This window comes from Lemur catta, chromosome 14 (genome assembly GCF_020740605.2).
Source record: "Lemur catta isolate mLemCat1 chromosome 14, mLemCat1.pri, whole genome shotgun sequence".
Lineage (NCBI taxonomy): Eukaryota > Metazoa > Chordata > Mammalia > Primates > Lemuridae > Lemur > Lemur catta.
Genome location: NC_059141.1, coordinates 46,381,759 through 46,405,400, shown reverse-complemented (window position 1 = coordinate 46,405,400; position 23,642 = coordinate 46,381,759). Strand labels below are relative to the sequence as shown.

Here is a 23,642-nt window from a genome sequence, read left to right as displayed (position 1 = left end):
ATTTTCCTATTTGAGGGTGCCTAGCAGAAACCATGTTTTAATCATTGTTGTATACCCCATAGTGCTTTGCACATTGTAATGCTCAATAAATATTTGTTATATGAATGAATGAGGTCTTTGTAATGGTTAGGTATCATTTATTTAAAAAAAATTAATAGTCTTGTCCTTCCCATCTTCAAAGCACTGGAATGAAATTCTTTCAGTGGATGTTAAAAAAGAATCAAGGATACAAGTTTTTGCTAATTCAGTATAATAAAATGGAGGTGTAAAAATGGCAAAGTTTATTCATATTTAGCAAGAAAAGGAAATATTGAAAAAATAAAGGGCAATTAACTTTAGTTTGATTTCTTATTTGTAAGACTTATTCTTCCCCCTCAAAAGAATTAAATTAACATCAAGAATAATACTATAGAAATGTTTATTGGTGGGTAGCATATCAGTCAATAGTTGTTGAGAGATAAATTCAATAGACAGCAATTATAGGCAGCTATTTCAGCTTAAGATTTGAACATTTAATTAAGTTGTAAATCCATATTATTATCTCTTTTTATTTTTAGTTTTACAATATGGATTGCTATGTTCTTTTGTCCCTTTGTTTTACTGTAAATGACTTTAAATATATGATACTTCTAAATCAGAAGATAATGTAGGAATATATTTTATGTATATTATTATCTTAAAATTATTGTCAAATTTAAATATGACATGAAATTACTTGGTCAGTTCTTTGGAAATTAAAAAAATTCATCATCTTTCTTTGAACTTCTGAAGGTCTGTTTAGCTCTATTTCAAAAGTTTCCTTAATATTGAAATTTATTTAGGTATATAGTTTATACATATTGTGTACAAAATATTTTACTCATAAAAAGATATTAGTAAAGTTTTTAAATTAGGACTTATGCACTCACATTTATATATAAATATGTAATTGAAGTTTGCCTAAATATGATTGAAAGTTATTTTCAATGTTTGAAAATATAGCAGACAATTTTTGCTTCAAGATATATTTGTTCTAATCGGAAGTAAAAAGTTCGTTAGTTAAACACACACACACACACACACACACACACACACACACACATGCACACACACACGCCCCTTTAAATATTTTATTTTATCTTAATAGATGTAACATGAACATTATCTAATCTCTTGATGTTAGGCCCAGGCCCATTTTTAGAACAAGTCTGTTGGTTGAGTCTTACACAGACATTTTTGCCGAAACCAGAACCAAACTACATTGACTAAGATTTCCAGTTTTTGTGTCTTTATGGAAGAAAATGACACTTGGGAAGCTGTCTAACTGCAGAAACTTTCTTGATATTTTATAATCCTTTCTCTTGCCTTGTCCCAATTTTTACCATTTTTTCCTTCTACACCCAATTTGATGACATTTTTAGCAACTCCCCTTAATTGAATGTCTCCAAAGCATTCAAATTAGTTTTAAAAGAAATAATAGATCTCTATTTGTACTCTTATTTGATAGGTTAATATAGGTAATAAAACTATATACTTATAATTGCAACTCACATGAGAAGGTTGGGGAACAAACTTTTAACCTCTTGATCAGCCTCAGTTAGTGGGGATAGAAGTTCTCCAATGTATTGAGATAATCCTTTGGTATTGAGTAAGAAGAAGGGATCATTAGTGTGTTGCTGAGAGGGAATAAAGAGTTTCCTACCATTTGATCCAGCAATCCCACTACAGGGTATTTACCTAAAAGAAAAAAAGACATTTTATAAAAAAGACACCTGCACTAGAATGTTTATAGCTGCATCATTCCCAATTGCAAAGATGTGGAAACAATCCCAGTGGTCATCAGTACATGAGTGGACCAATAAAATGTGGTATATGTATACCATTGTTGTACTACTCAGCCATGAAAAATGAATTAATGCCTTTTGCAACAAGCTGGATGGAACTGGAGACCATTTTTCTAAGTGAAATATCACAAGAATGGAAAAACAAACAAATGCACTCTCCATTACATTAGAACTAATTGATCAACACTTATGTACACACATGGAAATAACACTCATTGGAAATCAAGCAGGTGGGAGTGGGGAGGAGGGGATGGGTAAATTCACATCTAACAGGTACAGTGCACACTATCTGGGTGATGGGCACACTTATAACTTTGACTTAAATGATACAAAAGCAATTTATGTAACCAAAACATTTGTGCCTTGTAATATTCTGAAATAAAATTAAAAAAAAGAGTTTATTAATCTGGAGATGTAGTTTATAAAAAAAATACATTAATTTGTAGAATTAGCCCCATCAAAGCATTCATTCCGCAGCTCATTTTGAGAGATCCCAGTTATTCAGGAGGGCTTAGTGGCTTGCTGCTCATGTCCTTCCATTTTATTTAAATCATTATGCTGGCCTGCTGTTGCTTTTACCTGGTTATATTTATTCTCTGAGGCATGACTGCTTCTGGCCTTGAAGGTGGACATTCTGCTTTCTCTGAATTGCTTTGTTAGAAGGGACTAGGGCAATGCTCAGTTTAAGACTATTCCCAACTATTGAGACAAGGCCATTCTATGTACTCTGCCCAATGTCTTGTAAGTTATGAAGTTTTCCAGTCTGGTGATGGGACAAGCACTATTCCCAGTCCCACGTGAGTGCCAAGTACTGTTACCTTAAATCCTCTTGGATGGTTCTTTCCCTAGCCTTGAGTAGTTTCTTCTCATGTGAATAGTATTCAGCTGAATATTAAGGGGGAGCCTCTGTAGATCTTCTGAGTTCTCCGTCTGTGTAGCTCTCTCCTTTATCATTCTTTATCCTGTGTGCTTTAACTGCCTTGAGCTCCCAGGACTTTCAGCTTTATCTCCTTAGCTCAGAGAGTTTGCCAGGCTCTGCCTTGGTTTCCCCTTCCTGTATTGTGGCCTGGAAAGTCTCTGATGGCAGTAGTCTAGGGCTATCAAAGGGCTCATCCTGTTTGTTTTCCATTTTTCAGGGATTACTATCCTTCATTGCCTGAAGTCTGGTGCCTCATAACCATTTTTTCATATATTTTGTCCATTCTTTGATTTCAAGTAGGAAAGGAATCTGGTTTCTGTTACTCTGCCTTGGCTGGAAGCAAATTATAACTTTTAATAAGACTTTACCGAGTGTTTGAAGGTAATAAAATGGAAATAAAACAGCCAATAGTTTATAATGTCAGCCACATGCAGGTATATTCCTAGTCTCTAGCCCTACTGCAGTCCTTGTAACTCCCAACCCTTAGTCCACACAGCAGTGGCTGGTTTTCCTGCCTTCCCCCCTGAACCTATGATAAGGTTTTCCTTTGTCATACAAAACAATTTTGCTCCTAGCAGTCAAACAGTCTTTCACATTTTAAAGAAGGGGTCTTTGCTTTTTTTTTTTTTTAACATCTGTACAAGTTTAGGATCTAATTGAAGTCATCCTCCTCTCTTCCTTGACAAATAATAGTCTACCTCAAGTTAAATTCAAGCTTCTACCTCTTAGGAGCTTTCAAATTCAAAATGTCAGTTTCCCAATTAAAAACAAATAAAACCAAACTCCTAGTGCCCACTCTCAGCCTGTGAAACCCATTACACCAGAATGTGTTATTATATATTGAATCAATTAATATGTACTAGTGCATGTTAGATGTGTATGGTACATTAAAACACACAGAAGGGTGGCCAGAGCCGTGTTAGGAATCTTAATTGAATCACAAATATAATGTTAAATGTTAGAGGAAATTTTATCTTTAGTACCTGCCCCCTTTTATTTTGGTCATTCCCTTTCTCCTCTGGATGTTTTGCTTATATCCTGTTTTATTTGACTTTCAAGTTTATAATCAATATAGTCACTTTTAGAAAGTAGAGTTATACTTTGAAATGCAGCAAAGAAACTTGTAAAAGAACCATGTAGGAATCTTTTATAAAATGAAGAATATTTTGTAATATGTGTATTTGGCCAAAAAGTTTTCTTTTTTTGTACTTCTGGAGTTTATTCATGTGATCATATAAGAATTTTATATATCAGATTTTTGTATATTCAGAAGTTTTCATATATTACACACATATGTATAAGACGTACCTCTGTAGATATTTGTAGACTGTAAACTTTAGTACCTTATTTAAGTAGGCATTTCATAACTGATTTTTTTAAAAATTAAAAAACAGCATATTTTTTGTAGGGAAGGAATAAAATGGACCCAGTGGAAAGAAGGTTTCTGAACCCAGTTCTTGTGGTATTTTCAAGGCCTCTAGTAAATTGCTTTTATGTATGGTGTGGAATTTCTTGAAGTAAATATGTGGTTATTTTCATTTGTATGTATATTAAAAGTGAAATTTCCTATTCATTAAACTTCAGAGTAAAAGCATTATAAATGATATTCGGAATGATATTTCAAAACAGTAGTTTCCTCACATGTAGACTTTATAAAACAAAGATGCTAATTTCTGTGTGGAAAGGAAATTTGTTATACCTCTTTTTCTATTTAATTAGGAAAATAGATATTTTCTCCTGACAGAAATGAATTTGACAGTGAACTGGCTATAAACCAGCTATCTTTAAGCTATCTTTCTCAATAGTTTGAGAATGTTGCTACTACCTAGAACATTCCTCTGTGTGTCATCTGACACCTCAGGCAGAGGTAGGTCCTCCTTGGTGTCTTGGTTTTGTACAGGCCTCTATTTGAGCTCTGCTTAGATTGTATTAGTGTTTGTTGACTTTCACTTGACTCTGAACCTCTTGGGTTGCAAAATTGTTTCATACTGATCTCTATATCCTGGATGTCTAGGATGCAGCTATGTTATATAAGGATCAACAAATGTTTATCAAAGAGAAGTTGAATAATGTTCATTCAAATATTCATTCAACAATACACAGTCAGTGTGTTGAATACATACAAGAGAGTAGGTACTATTCTAGACCCTGAGAATACTGTGGTGACCAGGGTCAATGCAGCTTTTCCTCTCACTGGATTTATGATCCAGAAGAGAAGACAGGGTTTGATACAAACTGTTAAAATAAATGACAATGAGGGTTATGATGGGAAGCATAGAATCCTACCATAGACTTACCTTAGTGATGGAGGTGGTGGTGGTCTAAGGCTTCCAGAGAAGTGATGTTTAAGTTAGGACCAGAGTATGAGCTGAAACCAGCTGAAAAGGATTGGGAATATTGGAGGGAGTAAGGTCAAGTCCAGCAACAGGAATTTAATTTACAACATCTTTTAAACTGTATTTTGTGAGTGACTTTTCTCTTCCCAACAGTGCTACCTGGCTGGCTCTTCATATTACCTTAACAGAGACAAGACTGTAATGGTCGTTTAAATATCTGTTTCTGAGTATGGCTCTTTAGCCAGTTGTTCCACATCCCAACATTTTTAGAGTCAAAAATGCATAATTCCTTTTTGATATATATTTAGTTTTTGTATATAAGGTTAAAGACAGAATTCTACAAAAGGCAATTTTAACTTTCCAATGCAGAGTCACAACAAGAAAATACAATCTTTTTTTGTGGGCATTCATCTGCTCTGTAAATTTTGGAGGTCAGTTTAATTTTTCACAGTCTCCCAGCAGCAATTGTGACTTGCAGAGAAGCCTATAAAAATCATCCATTTATTGGTCTTAAAGATTTTTCATCTCTACTACAAATTTCCTAAAAAATAACGAACAGCTAATGTATATTGAGTGCTTTCCATGTTCAAATACTATGCTAAATATGTGATATGAACTATCTCATCCAAGCAAAAAACACCATGAGAGAAGTAATATTTTTACCCTTTTCTTTTAAATGAGGCCAGTTTCCAGAACTAGAAGTAGCTGAAAAAAATTTGATCTCAGAAGTGTCTGACTTCAGAGTCCAAGGTCCTAAGTTGGTATTGCTAAAGAGAGCTAAATGATATATGTTAACGTGTTGCGACAATCTCAGACCCTCTTCATAGATTTTGTATGTTATAAAAGAAATAATATTTCTTGTTTTATTTAATAAAAATACTTTATTCTATTTTCTTTATGCCAAAGTTCATGAATAAATTAAAACCAAAATACTCATGGATGATAGCAGATAAGACAGACCGCTTTCTTTTATTGTTGGTGGGATGACTGTGTTTTAAAGAATTTGTTGGCAATATATAACAAAACTTAAAGTTCATTTACCCCTTGACTCAGCAATTCTACTTTTAAGAATTTGTCCTACAGGTGAACTTGCTCATGCATGTAAAAATGTATGTCATGGGTGTTTTTTGTATTATAATTCAAGATGGGAAAAAGTTAGAAATGACATGCATTCAATTGGGGCCTGGTAAAATAAATTATAGTGTATCAATAAAATATAATTTTATGTAAGCATTAAAAAGAATGACAATACTAGCTAATCTAGTGTTTACTAAGTTCTGAGCACTGCTCTTATTTAATCCTTATAAAAATGGTAGGTATTATTATTATTATTAATCCATTTACAAAAGAGGAAAATGAGGTACAAAGAGATTGAGTGACTCGTCCAAGATTCTAGGAAAGAGACATTGAAGCAGTCTGATTCCAGAGCCCACACTGTTAATTACTGTGCTATGTTGTCTCCTAGTTATCTATTTCCCAGTTTGAAAGGAAAATAAATTGAACAATGAAAAGGACAAATTATAGAAAATTTCTATAGTATGATATCACCTGTGAAAAGGTTCTACATCTATATTTTTTGTTTTCCATTTATAACATATAAAACTATATGTTTTATGACATAAAATCTGTCTCTATAAAACATACATTGGTATATATGAATGTATATGAATATATTCATAAAACATATGTATAAAACATACATATACATTTATATATAAAATATATGTATATATATATGTATAAACCATATAATTGTAGAAAAAATTCTGGATAGATATATAAGAGCTGAGTAGTTGGTGTTTTGGGTAATTAGTATGGAGAATTTTTAAATTTTCACTTTATACTCCAGTATGATGGCTTATTTAAAAGTAATGGACACATTACTTTTATAATAAAAACAGGTTTACATTTAAAAACAAAACATAGTGGATGTGGCAATTCCTTATTAACTATATTATTGACCCTTCTTAACTGAGATCTTTAAAAAATGAATGAGTACACATTACTTTTATAATAAAATTTATTTTAAATGAAAAGACCTTAAAAATAGTGAACATGAAGTTTCTCTAACAATTATGCACTATGAAGTATTATTTCTGTGACTAAATTTAGGATATAGCTGATTAATTATATTGATAGTTTAGAATAAATCTACCTATCTTAAACTTTTATTAGAGAGCTGCTGTTTTAATATTTTAAAGGCTAGCTATTTTCTAACATTTATTGAGTTGTAAAGTAACTCAATGAAGATTTGCCTTATTTTTCTAAACAAGACTGTTTATGATTGACATCTTTGTAATAAAATCTTTCACAACAAATGAGATTCAGCAAATGCAGAAGTTGACAGCAATTTTACTGCATGTTGCTAGTCAGTTGATTACAGTTTTCTTGCAAGAAAATGGTATCATGTTTCTTAATTCCAGAATATTTATCAAAAACAAATGTCAATTTGAAGCTGCATGATTAAGAGACAATGTTTTAATATCAACTGACAGTATTTTAATATTATGCTTAGTCATGGAATGTACTTGGAATTAGGTTGGCTGATAAATACTGAAGTAGACACAGTTGAAACTTTAAGTATAACTAATTTGGGGTTGTGTTTTTCAGGTGAATCTCTAAAAGTATCAGCTGAGAGATTTACAGATGATCCCTGTTACCTCCCGAAAAGGGAGGCTGTGGTTCAAGCCGCCCGTGCCTTGTTGGCTGCAGTTACCAGACTCCTTATCCTTGCAGACATGATTGATGTCATGTGTCTCTTGCAGCACGTGTCAGCTGTAAGTAGAAGATGGCTAAGTTTACCTTCACATTGTTTTCACTTCTAATTCGATTCTCTGAACCTAGCATCAGTACTGGTGAATCCTGGTCTCACCCTCATTTCAAAATGTCACCCAGCAGAAGCTGACTAGATTGGGTTGTGAAGACTAATGTATACCTCAGAAGAAGGAAGCCAGAGTTAGTCCTAAAGCCAATGGGAAATTGAACAGTAGATGGCTTACTGATAAGGAAATGGATAGGAGAAAGTTCTAGACTTTTGACTATTTAAATAATCATAGGGCATAATTATTGAATTTTATTTTGTTAATTCTGGCTTTTTGTTACAGTCCATCAAGATCTTTTTGACTCTTAATTTTGTCTTCCTTTTCTAACCTGGTGTCATTTTCAAATTTATTCATGAAAAAATGTTTAATGACATGGAAAACAGTGTCATATATTTTTCCTTTTAGATAATTGCAGTCAAATATTAACACACATTGAGTAAAGTTGTTGAAATGAGCTTCAAGCTTGGTTCATTGGGCTGCTGTATAAACCATGATTCTTCATTTCATCCTCTAGCACTTTTTCAAAGATCTTTTTGAAATCAAGATATATTGTCTGTGGCATCGTGGATTTATCAGTCTAGTGACCCCAGTTATAAAGGAAATGAAGTTAGTTTGGCATGACTTACTCTTAATAACCTGATAAGAGCTCTAAGTGACCATTGCTTGCTTGCTTTTATTCGTTGTCTTTTTTTTTTCATTTTTCAATGACCTTCAGTTTTCAATAACTCATAATCCACTTACATATGGTCAAAAACCACTTGTTTTCTGGGATCTCCTTGCACTTAAGATTTTGGTATAATTGGTTCAAACCCTCATTCTATGTCTTGTCAAGTGTAATGTTCTCCCCAAGATTTCTGCAAATTCTCTGGTTGCTCGTATTCTCAGGGTCACCTCTGGCTCCAAGCTTTTGCTTCCCCTGAAATACTTTCACTTATGACTTGTCTTTCTATCTGTATTCTATGTTATGTCCACCTAGAATTGGTGGTTGGCTTTTTCCCCTTGATTTGTACACACAGACACATACACTCTCCAACCCTACCAGATAAGGCATGTCTATGAATATGGCAAATCTTATGGAAACTTAGAAAGATGGAAGGAAGGGATTTCTATGTTGCAACAATATATTCTAAGTAGCTTCAATTTATATGTCAGGAATCTTCAGAATCCTTTAGCAACTTTATCTTATTGCCCTTCCACCTTCTTTCTCTCTACCTCTTCTCCCTCACATTTCTAAATTCCTGTTCATTTGAATGCAGTAAAGAGTTGCTATCTCTCCACTGGCTTCTGCTAATTTGTGTCCTCAGGATATTACTCCTTAAGGTATTTTCCTCTGTATAGACAGTGCCTTCCCTAGGAAGAATTCTGTAGTCTTCTACCACTGCTCCCAAATATCCACATACCCTACTATATAATGATCTATTAATATTATAGATTTCTTTGGGAGGATGTGGGCATCCACTTTAAAGATAAGTATTTCTTCTTCTGAGCACACATACTTTTCCCCAAAATAGTGGGCTACCTTCTTATTTCTTGCCCTTGTTTTGTATGTAATGAACAAAGGCCTGCCTCTTCTCCTCTCCTCCCTTCTTTGCTATTTCGTGGGCTACCTGGGCTTTTTTTCCCCTGACACTCTTAATACAAGTGTGTGCTACATTTTTTTGTATTTGTTTTTTATTTCACAGCATCAAAGAATTCCTCTGGTCTTACGATGTTTTCTTTAGTGGCCTTACTCTTTTCTTCCTTCTTATGACTTTTTCTAAATAATATAAGTTTTCAACTGTATTGAAATATATTTCCTTTTGAATGTCAGGTAAATGAGATGTTACTCTGCTTTTGATTAATAGTTTGTACCTATATATGTCCTGATTTCTTTATGCGTTCTTATCTCTATTACATTATCTTCTTTCCACTGAGAGTACCCTCAGAGTTGCAATTTTGATCAAATATTTATGAGGACATAGACTGAGACAACCAATGAGTGTAAATATGGGTCACTGAGCATCTCTTAATAGGACAAGTACTGCCAAATTAAATAACCAAAGATTCCTGACTTGGCAGTTTTAGAGGTATCGAGTTCCTTAAGGAAATACATGTTTTCTTTTGGGAGGAAACAGGTTAAAATGAAAGATAACATGGGACAGAGAAAAAATGATGACATTTCAATATTTCATTAATTGTAGAAACTTGGAAAGGCAATTTGGCTCTACTGCCATCATTGTTAATAATTTTTTATAGGAATTTAAATTAAAATTTTTCTCTCTTTGATACTATTCAAGTTTTTCAAACTTCTCTGTACTATTTATATTTCTTAGGATTCCACATTCTGTTTTATTGGCATTTGGATTTTATAAGGGTCAATTTTGGGGGGAAGAAAATAGGCTTGTATGGCTCCTGCTTTCTTTAGGGGTCAGGACAATGTGGGGAGAAAACATGGCTTTTGGCAGCATGGAGACCTTGCTTGAATCCTGACTCTGTTGTTGATTAGCTGGGTAACTTTGGGAAAGTTAAAATTCTATTAGCTTTGGCTTTTTCTTCAGAGTTATAGGGAGCATAAAACTTACTTTGAATACTTTGAAAGGGTCTTGTGAAGATTAAATAATATATTACATAAATTACTTGGCAAGAACTGGTATAAATTCTCTTTCACCTTCCTTCCTCTGTTCTCCTTTTTTCCCACCATGGTATCTTGCTCCTACTTTTTGACTCTTGGAGTGCAATGTTGTACTTATTTCTAAAAATCAAGAGAAATAAATTTGACTACTGAGTTGAACTAACTTTTCAAACTTTTTCCATTTATCGTACCATAGCGAGGTTTGGTTAGGGAGTGTAGATCTCCTTTGGCTCATGTAATAGACCTGTCTTATACCAAATGGGTCCACAATTTAATAACTTATATCAAATACACATTTAACATTTGTTACATAAATTGTTATAAAACATTTGTATATACCAAATAATGATTCTCAATATAACAAATATTTATTATATTGGCAAAAAATTACACATTATCATATTGATAACAGACTTTTTGAGACTATCCTCTTTATTAAAAGGCACAAATATGCCAACAAAAATGTTTCCTAAAGCTTTTTGTTATTAAAACTATCAGCAGTTTATAAAGGGAGAAATAAAGAGCCATTAGAAGCCATGTATATTTTGCAGAAGATTTTAGGTGAAGTATGTAAAGCTATATGAAAATTAAAGAAAAAATGCAAGTCAAGACTGATATTTAAAATGCCAGTAGGAGGCTGGGCGTGATGGTGTGTGCCTGTAGTCCCAGCTACTCTGGAGGCTGACTTGGGAGAATTGTTTGAGCCAAGGAGTTCAAGGTTATAGTGAGCACCACTGCACTTCAGCCTGGGTGACAGAGCAAGACCCTGTCTCTTAAAATAAAATTTTAAAAAAGGGGTGCAATAGTAGAAACAAGAAATAGAGACAAATTTGGCACATTTCTTGATGGATTTGTCTTGAATTTCATATTGAAAACTTTAAGAGGAAATTTATTTTTTTTCAAAACATTTATTTTTTAGTTGACAAATAAAAACTATATATATATTTATGGTGTTCAACATGATATTTTAACATATATACATATTCACACATTCTGGAATGATTAAATCGAACTATTTAATGTATCCATTGCCTCAATAGTTTTTTTAATACTTAGAACACTTAAATACCTACTCTTTTAGCAATTTTTATATGTGTAATATATTGTTATTAACAGCAGTCATCATGATGTATATTAGATCTCTTGAACTTATTCCTCCTGTTTAATTGAAATTTTATGTCCTTTGACCACACGAATTTAAACTATGTATGATTTTTTTTTTTTAAAGAAAGGGTGAACATCATTCCAATTAGCCCTGATTTGGTTAATTCATCTACTCAGCAAATGGTTATTTTTTGTGTCTTTACTGTTTAGTAGTCACTGTGCTATGTGCTAGGGATTGAAATTCAGAAAAAATACCATGATTGTCCTGCTTTCCTAGAATTTACAGACTAGATCGAAGTAAATTAACAATATAAATTATTATGATAGAAGTTGGTTCAAGGTGTTATGGAGGCATGATGAGAATTGTATGAAGGGAGGGCATGTTGAATGAGTAACACATAGCTAAATTTGGAGAGTTAACTAGACAAAGAAGATGGTGGGCAGAGGGCATTTTAAATTGAGGGAATGCTATGTGCTCAAAGACTTGTAATTGTTCTGAATGGCTGAGATGATTATGTGGGAGGAACAGGAGTTGAAGCTGGAGAGGTAGGCATAGACCAACTTGTGAAAGTTCTATGAAATAGGTTAAAAAGTTTGAACTATAGTCTGCAAGCTATGGGGGAATCATTAAAGAATTTTAAACAGGGAAATGGTATAAGCAGATTTGCATTTTAGGACTATTACTCTGACAGCAGTAGGCACAGGGCCAGAGTGGAGGCACAGAGGCCAGTGAGGAGGCTGATGCAGTCATCTGGTTGTGAAATGGTGAAGTGGAGTGGAGAGTGGATGAGAGAAAGGAAGGAAAAACAGTTTTCAATTGGAAAGTGATTGGAGTCCTTTCAGAGGGAGAGAGAAGCATCAAGGAAACTTCTAGGATTCTGGTGGGGTATTGACATTGGCTTGCTATTTACATAAAGGAGAAGCAGTTTATGAGTTTTAGATATATATTGGATTTGAGGCACATAGAGATAGTAGGTACTAAAAGATATGTTTATAGCTAAGGAGAACAAATAAGACAAGAGCTAGATTTGGAAAGCCTCTGGAAATAAGCATTAGGAGATGCAATATGTTTGCCTGAGGTTACCTAGGGAAGGTTTATAGTGTGAACTCACGTCTTTGAGGCCTTGTGGTTTAGTGGAAACCTCATGGTATGAAGAATGAATAGGTTTGTGTTCAGGTTTGCCTCAGAAGAAATGAATTGGACAATGTTTATTTACGTAATTTTATGGTGCCTGTGCTTTCTCATTAATAAAATGCTTATGAGAAGACCTTCTTTAAAGCACCTTTAGTTAAGTATGATTTATATCCATTAGATTAACTCATTTTAAGTTTACAAGTTGATGATTTTGAGGAAATTTAAAGAGGTGTACAATCGTAACCATAATCTAATTTTAGAACATTTCCATCACTCTCCTCTAATGGACCTAGTTCCCATTTGCTGTCACTCTGCATTCCCACACCTGCCAGATTTGCTGATAGGAATAACACTGGGAAATCATTTTTAACAGTTAAAATCTTTAAGTAAATATATCTTTATGTTTCTCATATTGTCTAGCTCAGTGCTCTGCACAAAGATGCTGCTCAATAAAGTTATTACTTTACTGTTTTGTTTAGTCCTCATTCACTACTGAAAAGTGTCCTAAGTTTATTGACAATGGTATCTTTAATTTTATGGGATTTTAAATTTATAAAGCAGTCTTCTGTGAAGCTAGATTATAAACTCTACTAGGGTAAGAGCTGTTTCTTTCTGTTTTTCTCTGTTTCTTACGTATCTGGTATATTGCTCATTGTTAAATATTTATTGAATGAATGCCTTTCATTTTTCCTCAGCTGATTTCACAACATTATAAAACAGGCAGGCAAAGACAATTTGTCCCATGTTATAGATAACACAATCAAAAATTGGAGTAGTGACTTGTTCAAAGTTATGTAGTTATTAAATGGCATAGCAAGGACTTGAACCCCAGACTTCAAGACCAGTGTGCCTTCAACTATTAATACATAGGACTATTTCTACTTTAGATCTTGAGTCCAATTTTGTCTGTGTTCTTAACTTTTGTGATCATTACTTACAGTAAAAACACATTTGAGATATATATGTGTGTTTTAATTTTCTGCTTCAGTTGTAAACTTCCTATTATCATCTCATAAGTTCATTTGGAAAATATGTATGAATGTCAAAGATTAAGTTCAGAAAAATTAAATAATTTTTTTCTCTGTAATTCTTCATGTTAGATTGTCTGTGGTTGCCATATTTAAGTAAGCTAGATTAGCTGTTTCTTATGCTTAAAACAATTTCTTTTTATGCTAAACATGAATATTTATAGAGCATTTATATAATATTCTTTTGACTATTTCTTCCTTTTGCCTTAGTCTCCAGAATCTTTTGGCATTGTTTCAAACTGGCATTTTGGGGACCCTAAGATCACACTTGGTAATCTAGTGCTCTTGATAAGGCACTTACTGGATACTCTTTTGTACACATAATGCTGTGAATATAGAATTTCTTTTTATGTTACAAATAGCAACCAGAACCTTGTACAAATGCATGAAATATTACATAAGGAAAAATGATGGCTGTTGAACTGGCTTTTGTTTTGAGGCAATGATACTTGATATTTTTAAATTATGGGTATTAGTAGGCTGCTGGAGCTCTTAAGTTTCTTGAATAAATCGATCTGGCTTTAAAAGGAAGCCAGGGCACTGGCAGTGAAGACTAGGAAAGCTTTAGTTGCCAGAGCCCTGGCTGCATTTTTTCCTAATGTTTCAGCCTATTTCTTCTTGTCCCCCTTCTCAAATTAGTCCATAAATATATATATAATTTTCACAAACTCATGGATATGTAGTTTGTATAGAACATTGGCTTAGATTTATTTAAATAGGTATTGTCAGGAAAAAGGAGGAAAAATATATTTGGGAAGAGGGAATGCTTAGTTAAACTAGACATTTTTGTCTGCTTCCCTTTCTTGCAAAACAGATATTCAGTTATATTAATGGGAGATGAGTAGTTATGGTCTCTGTTGTTTTATTTGACAGATTATTATTATTATTCTTTCTGAACAGAAAGAATTTGATGAGAAAGTGTACTCTGGGAGTTTTGGGCTTAGGGATATTGTTTGCATCTTTACATTCTTATCTTGTCTGCCCTGTGATACATGGTAAGATAGTCAAATAGGACAGATTCAGATTTGCTTTTCAGTTCAGAGACCATTTTAATATTCAGTTTCAACAGTTTTAAAACATAACTAGGTTTGGTTTTGGTTCAGATTGAGTCACTAAGCTTTTTTTTTTTCATAAAAGTCTGAATTTGGTTTATAATGAGTTAAAACATTAAAACAGGATAAATTCAGGGTTCAACAAATTATTCTGGAGTTTTTGGCTCATGTTAAATTCCCATTTAACACTTTAAACAGGTAAAATCCAGGAATATTAAAGCCTCTTCAATTAATTGTGCTTCCTTTCCCAACTTATCTCCAACTGGGAGATTATTTATTTTGAGAAATAATCATTATAAGGAAATTATAGTGCACTGAACTAATGTAGAAAATCTCAGAGATCTGTTTCAATGATCAAGCACAATGGCCTATTAGAAAGAAAAATCTTCAAACCATGTCAACAGTCTTTACAATCTAGGCCTCAGCTTAACCAGTCTTATTTTTATCTTCTGTACCTCAGCTTCAATGCAAAGTTAAATTATTGCTTTTACTCTTCAGCATCTTGAAGTATATATGTGGGCAGATGAGAGTGGGGTGTGTTTAATGGGGATCTCAGCCAAAGTTACATCACAGATTTTGTATGGCCTCTCTTTAACAACTTTTTGTTGTTTTAAGTGGAAAAAACCTATTTAAATGAATGGAATCATCATAGTTTTAGAGTATTTGAAGCTCTTCAGTATCAATAAATGGAGGATATAAGTCCTGATAACCAAAGTTCAAGCAAATCTCCACATTATGCAAAGTCTGACCTTTAATTACAACATCCTTGGGATGATGTAGCATTACTGGATTTTCTCTCTTCCTTTTTTGGGTACGGACATATTACCTGGAAGTATTGACTTTTTTGTGTTTCTTACTTTGGAGTCTTACAAGTGTCTATCTCATAAAGTTCCCGTTTGGAGTTGTATAAAGTTCACTGAGATTAATGTGAAGAAGAAATAATTAAGTAGAACTAATATTTTTTAGAGAAGAGAATGTGCAGGGGGTAAAGAATGCTTTAGAATTAAATGGATTGGTTGGTAAATATAAAAATATTAATTACTTCATAGATAAAATTACTTAAATTGTTTAGACTCTTGGACAGGGTATTATTTTGATTTGAACATAGTGAAAAGGAACTGAAATGGGCAAGGCACAGAAATGATCATACAACATGATAAATATTTAATATAAAGGCCATTACAATTATGTTGAAAGCAACTTGTTTATTATGTTACAAGGGAGGAAATATGAGCATATTTTGACTATGTTTAAACTGATGGGTAGAATTGGTTTCCATTTAAGATTCTGAAAAGACCTCCCCTGACCTTTGAGGTCCAACTCAAAGTCTCTTATATCTTCTATGTATTCTGAGTCCCTCAGTCAGTAACAGAGAGTTTTTTGAGTTTTCACTGCATGTTACTTTTATCTCTTTTTTGCACTCTTTTCACTACTTTGCCTCGTGTTAGAGTTAACAGTAGAATAAAAAGAGCACGAATATTGTAGTAAAAACCCAGTTCAATCAAACTTTCTGAGTCCCAGTTTACTGACTTGTAGAATGGGAAGAAAAATAGGGACTCCTGTGGTTCTTGTGAGGATTAAATTGGAAATCATATAGTACCTGGGGCTGAGCAGGCACTCAATAAATGTCAGTGTCCTTCCCATTTCTGAGTTTCATGTCTGGTTTCCTCAGTAGTCTGTAAGTTCCTTTAGGGCAGGAAATATCGTTTATATTCATAGTGCCTTGTGCATAGTAGGTTCTAAATGATTATTTGTTGAATTTAATTTACCGTCCTGTCGTGGAAGTGTAGCACTATTATTTCCCATTTCTTTTTCCTGTGTCACCTTGGATTGAGATAAACATGTTGCTTTCATGAAATTGAAGATTTAATTCAGTAGAATGCCATTCTAATATGACTTATTCCATAGAGTTTGATATAGTAAGGGTCAAATCATTTCCCCAGAAACTTAATTATATTCTATAAAATCTTATTATCCTGTCTCATGGCATCATAGTCACAGCAGAGTTCTGGTGTGTTTAAGATGGTGAGGTCTGTATCTGTAGAAATCTGTCTAATGGCACAGAGTGAGAATATGGTTAATAAATGACATAAAGAGAGAGCAAATGCAAATGTCTTGAAAATTACATTACTTGACATTTTCAATCACTAACTCTCCAGAGTATGTTCTAATTTACTAAAATAAACCAAGAATCTAATTTCTTATGAGCTCCCTTTGCTTAATTATTAGTAGCAGACAGGATTCTGTGATCCACTGTAATTTGTCACCTTTTATTCATCTAGAATCTGACTTAAAAATGAACGGGAGCATTCTGATTCAGCAGAACTGATTTCATAACTCGTCTGTGTTATAGAGCAGAAATGAATAAATGTTTGCTGAATATACCACATATGCTTTGATCATCAAAATGTTCAATTTCCCTTCCTTCTCAAAATATAAGTTCTGAGAGATCTTCCTTGTTGAAGTTTGTTGCGTGACCTATTCTGCATAGATATTTTTACAGAGGCAAGCCAGGTCCCATGCCAATATAGCAAAATATCATGCAAGCAGCTAGTTTTTCATAAATTTGTTTGTTTCCATGATTGGAATGTGAGAGCTCTTTTAATGCTTCCTCATTATGATTTGAAATCATACATTCATTATAACTTTTTTCTTTAAAAGCACCAGTGTATCCTAAAACATGAAGTTTTTTTTTTTTTGATGAAGTATGCTCTTTTATTAGAATGAGGACTAAACAGGAATCTCATTCATGCAATAATGTTTGTTGTACTTAGGATACAGTTTCTATATTTATAATTTCCCCTAATTATTTCATTGAAAGATAATTAGCTAGCATTTGTTATCACTGTATTATGCTGTGGGAGAAACTGAGGCTCATTATGGACTATTTCTGTGTTAGGTAGCTGGGAATTTGAAAAAAAATATACTGCTATCCTAATGATCTGCTTTTGCTTTCAATTTCAGTTTCAAAGGGCATTTGAGTCCCTTAAAAATGTTTCCAACAAATCTGACCTCCAGAAAACCTACCAGAAGCTTGGGAAAGAGCTGGAAAATTTGGATTATTTAGCCTTCAAACGTCAGCAGGTAGGAGCCAGAGCTCTCGTTGGCAGAGGAAATGAACTAAAACTTTAGGCTTCCCACCATCCTGCCTGTCAGAGGTGCAGGTGGGTCTGAGGAGACTTACCTTCTAATGGTTAGGGCAATGATAGGCTGCGCCGCACTGATCTGCTGTGTTCATACGGCTTCCTGCAGTGTTCAGTGTGGTCCTTGCTTTTAGATGTGTACTTTAGGGGTTTCCACATATGTTCTTATCCCTCTCTGAAAGAAAACTCCCGCTGGTTTGTGAAGGTCCAACTACCCTTTGACCACGGACACCTCAGTGGCATAAAGGAAACCTCTGTAATGGTTTGGCCAGATGGCTTTTACATTTGACAGGGGGATACCTGAGGAGAAAAATCACCTGAAGACAAGTAAAAGGTTGTGGTTGTACATAAAACATTAAGGAAAAGAATCATAAATATGCCAAAATATGAACTGACCTTTAGTTTTCTTTGATTTTTGAAGATGAGTAAAAATTTGCTTAATGTGGAAGGTTAAAGGAAAATATACTTTACAAATGCAAGTGCTTTTTTTTTGCCTCCTTGTGTAGGCCACAAAACAAATATAGACCCAGAGTAAACTTTTATACGGTTTCTTTTAGAATTGGTACTTTACAACTTAATAATCGTAATGATTAAATATTCTGTGTTTTGAGAACTGCCACAGTAGCTAACTATTCTTCCTACGCTGCATCTTCTCCAGTTTCTTCATAGCCACTAGGTGTCAGGGTTGTCAAGATTTTACTTCCATCAAATGTTTATTCTGATCAGAACAGCCAGTTTAGACGTTTAAATTAGGTTGCATGAAATTCGGGAATGTGCTCAATGATAGATAGCGCCTAGAAAAATGACTAAATGGCTGATTTGCATGGCCAGGCATCAAGTCCATCACTTCAGTCTTTCCTGTTAGCGTGGTGAAGGGTGTGACATTCTTGCCACTGCCTAATTCGCAAGGTTTTGTGATATTTTGGATGGGAGTTTTTAAAGCAAGACTTCCTATATTTGGTTAAACCTCATTAAGTCAACTTGGTATGGTGTAGAAATATTAGGTGAATAAGAGATTTGTGTTCTAGATCTTGCTGTATCGCAGATGTTACATGGACGTTTAACTTTTCTATGACCCTATTTTCCTGGGAGTTATATTTGGTTTGTGGAATGTTCCAAGGCAAATGAATTATTTTTGCACATACATTAATTTATATGAAAAAGGACACAATTCATTTAAGTTTTATTTTTTTTAATTAGTGATGGTTTAGGAGATATTAGCACATATGATAGAAGCAGTCATAGTTACTGAGAGATACTATAGTAAACTCCCAGAAAATGCTGCTTAAGATTCACACCGTGAGTCACTGCTCTGGCCTATGCAATTTTTAGTACAGTTTTGTTTCCAAGATCATATTTTACCACTGAGGGATATTTGAGCTGGCAGGCAGTAGTCACTGTCTTCTTCTCTTATCCTTTCTCATTAGCACGTTTTCAGTGATTAGATTCTTACATTAGCTAATTGTAAATTTGGGAGACGGTGAATGCTTCAAGGGCAGAAAGGTAGGACTGTAGGAGAATGGCATTGAGGAAAGATAGGTAAATTGCATGTGTGTGAGGAAAAGATAAATGTGGTATGTATATATGTATATATGAAAATCATATATGCTATTTATTAAATGACAACTATATACCATGTCATATGATTAAGTCATTGAATGCTTATAACAACACAGTGGGGTAGGTTTTATTAGCACTATTTTACAGAAGAGAAAACTGTTAATAGAATAAATTAACTTGCCTAAGGTCATTGCACTATTAAGACGTGAAGCTGGGCTTCACATCTAAATCAGCCTGACTCCAAATCTGGAGTGTTATGTTTTCTCGATGGGCAGGGTTCAAAGGGTCAGAACATTAGCTCTTCTCTTACTTGGTGGGACTTGTCTTTTATTTCCCATCCTATTCCTTCCTTTAAAGCTCCAAAAACCTATTAAGCAAAACTAGAGAGTGTTTTTCTCCTATTGGAAAAGATTCAGGTTTCTGTAAAGTTGCTAATTCAGCAATAAAGCTTCCTCATTATAAGGCAGTATTCTTTGTACCAGAGAATTAGTCATGGTTTGTTCCCTGGTCCAACATATTTATCACTCCTCATTGCAACAGAATGTAAGCTCCATAAGGACAGGGCCTTGTCTGTCACATTTAATGCATATTCTATCCAGTGCTAACAACAGTATCTCACTCATGGCAAATGCTCAATAAATGTTATTGGTGGTATGGTTGCTATGAACAAAGAAGATGCCAAAAGTTTGGGCCTCAGATTATAGGCAATTAAAATCAATGTGTTTTGCTACACTTTTAAAATGCAAAAGGGTATTAGCCCTTAGCTTCCTGGACAGATTGTTCCTTGCCCTGTGTATTATTTAAGTTTTCTCCTAACATATTTCATTCTTCTATTCATTTCTTTAAACAAACAGAAGATGCCCATGTTACTTTAGCTTTGAATTATGGATGTCCAATGAATCGACTATAATTATTTTCTTGGACTCATTCATTACATTTTATTTTCTGTTCCTTTCTGTGATATTTTTAACATCACTTTTGAGAGATTTCTTTCCCAGTACCAGATAGCGTCTCAGAGTATGTGCTTTCTTTCCTAGGTGTGAATTTAGCTTCTTAAAGAGTGAGTGCTTGTACTTCAGCTATTCCTTGGGTCAGGGCACAAGCCATCTCTCCATTTTCTTACTTTCAAAAAGACTAATGTTGCAAATAGCTTTGGTTGGTAAAGGTGACAGAGGAGGCTGTGATAGATGAGGTGGTGGGTTTACTGGGATGAGTTAGCCTGAAGTAAAAGGATGACAAAACAGGATTAACCTGAAAATCTGGAGACTTTTTCAGTTCTCACTATTTATCCGCTTGGACTGCTTGGTTTTTATCCTCCTTGTTGATGTGACATAGGAATGGTAACAGCAAGCTCTAGCTATTACATAGATCTCAGATTTGTGTATTAATTTGAGAGGTTATAAATCAAGAGATTTCCTTGGGGCTTTGGCTTTGTGAAGTAAAATAAAATAAGATTTGATAATGTGGACTCTAATTTAATTCTTTCTTCTCTTCTTTTACCCATAATATATTTAATAACACTATAAAACACATTTCCTTTCCAGAGGCTTCTGAGGTCCTTTGATATAAATTTGTGACTTCAACATTATATAAACTAAAGCATATTTACACGTTGATGTGAAATATATAAAATTAAAACATTGTACTTCAGGTATACATCCACTTTGGAACACATCACATACCCTGATCCTTGTCTTCCTGATCATGGCATGATATTCTTGCCTTCTGACCTTTGCATAAGGTTTATATAACTTGGTATTTAGAATATATAGCCCCTTTCTGTTTACATACTTATTTAAGTACTTATTCCCATTCTTTAAAGTGAAACTAAAGTCTAGCCTCCCTCATGACACTGCTTTCTATGACCTCTAGTCAACATGTAAACTCTTCATTCTTTGCCATTCTTAGCTTTTATGTGTCATATGATTTAGTATCTGATTAATTATATACTTATTGAGAATCTATGTAAGTGCTGTGGTCAGAGTGTGGAATTTGTAGTAGTTAGCCAAACCTGGTTAGACTATTTGTACTGCCTTAGGCACCGAGTTTCTTCTTTTAAAACATTAGGAAAATAACACCTAACTTACTGCCTGTTTTGAGAAAACAATATATAAAGTAAGTCCTTTAAGGTATACATAAAGAATTCAGCACAGCACCTGGCATGGATTTAGTATTAAGTGGTAGCTATTATAATGTTGTTTTGTGTTGTTCTCATGAGCCATTTTCCTAAATGGTTTATAAGTTCCATAAGGATATGGATATGTTCTCTATTTTATATAGTTTTGTGCTGCACATAGTGTCTAGCATTGTTCTGAACATAGAGGATGGGGTGTTTTTGGACATACATACTCTAGCAGTTGGTGATCTGTGTCACAAAAAGAATATGTTAGTAACTTTCAAGAAGGGAGTTGCAACATTTGGTTTTTAAGGTGGTGTCTCTTGATGGGCAGTGAAATTAAGGTCCTGAGTACTTCTGCCTGGGGTCCTTAGCACAGGCTATTTCCTTTGTTTCATGCATGTGGATAGCTTTTTCACTTTTTTCAGATTTTGTTCAAATAATATTTTAACATTGAGGCCTTCACTGACGACTTACTTAAAAAAGCAGTCCCTCCCTTTCCAACATTATCCATCCTTTTCCCTACTTAATTTTTCTCTATAGCACTGTTGGCCATCTAACTTATGAGCCATTAACTGGAGTCTCTGTGTTATATTATAATATCGCATATAATAATATTACATATTATAATCTACAAGGACAGCCTATATAAAATATAAAAGGACAGCCTCTTTATTGCCATGTTTATATTCAGAGGAAGCATGGCTCCTTAATTTAAAATGACTGATTGGTCCAGGGAGAATGGAATGGAAAGAGGCATCTCCTCCTCAGCAATGTTATAGTCACCTTGTTGCACTTGAATAATAATAATAATAATAAAAAAATCCTCATCACTGGAATTTCATTTAGTCATTTGGTTACATACTTGACAAATAGTAATTAGAATTCAGAAAATGTAGTTCTAGGCATCAATAATACATGTTGACATTTTCAAAACTAAGTTTTAGATAGTTGTTTGAACCATTTACATATTTTAAAGTAACATTGGAGCCAATTGTCAGTGATATTAAACTACCATTTTTGAGAACTCTGTGTGAGCTAGAGGATTTTTGTTCAAGTGCTTTAAATATATTATCTCATTTAATCTTCTCACCGACTCTTCAGTTTAGATATTATTAGCTTGATTTCCAAGATGAGAAAACTGAGGCTCAGAGGGCTAAGGAATTTTTTTGTTTATGATACTTCTACAAAAAAATAAAAAAAATTAACTAAGTGTGGTGGCACACACCTATACTTCTAGCTACTCAGGACTTTGAGGGCAGGCAGATTGCTTGACCCCAAGAATTTGAGGTTACAGTGAGCTGTGATTGTGCCACTACACTCCAGCCTGGGTGACAGAGTAATACTCTGTCTCTAAAAAAAAAAAAGACAAAGCACAGCAACAAAAAAAATCCCAGAATTCTACTTGCCATCACTGGTCTTTTTCATAATAGACACCCTAATAAGTGTGAAAGACAAGAGATAACAAGAGTTGGTTATGATATGAAGAAAAGGGAAGCCTTACACATTGTTGGTGGGAATGTAACTTGGTACTGTCATTACGGAAAAAGTATGGCAGTTCCTCAAAAAATAAAAAATAGAGCTATTATAAGACCTATCCAGAATCTACAAAGAACTCAATCAAATCAGCAAGAAAAAAAAAAAATCAAACAACCCCATTAAAAAGTGGGCAAAAGACATGAATAGAAGCTTTTCAAAAGAAGATAGATTAATGGCCAAGAAACATATGAAAAAATGCTCAACATCTCTAATCATCAGGGAAATGCAAATAAAAACCACAGGGAGATATCACCTAACCCCAGTGAGAATGGCTTTTATCAAAAAGTCCCAAAACAACAGATGCTGGCATGGATGCAGAGAGAAAGGAGTGCTTATATACGGTTGGCGGGACTGCAAACTAGTATAACTTGTATGGAAAATAGTATGAAGATTCCTCAAAGAACTAAAAGTAGACCTACCATTTGATCCAGCAATCCTACTACTGGGTATTTAT

The 23,642-nt window shown here is 33.9% G+C and overlaps 1 protein-coding gene across 1 annotated transcript in view; it reads left to right on the top strand.

The window, feature by feature from the left end:
- CTNNA3 (catenin alpha 3) overlaps nt 1–23,642 on the top strand; it is a 1,449,816-nt gene that overhangs the window by 68,915 nt on the left and 1,357,259 nt on the right. Inside the window, exons 4-5 of the mRNA XM_045568380.1 lie at nt 7,689–7,855; nt 17,795–17,914. Of these exons, the coding sequence (XP_045424336.1) occupies nt 7,689–7,855; nt 17,795–17,914 (287 nt within the window). The remainder of the gene's footprint in view (nt 1–7,688; nt 7,856–17,794; nt 17,915–23,642) is intronic.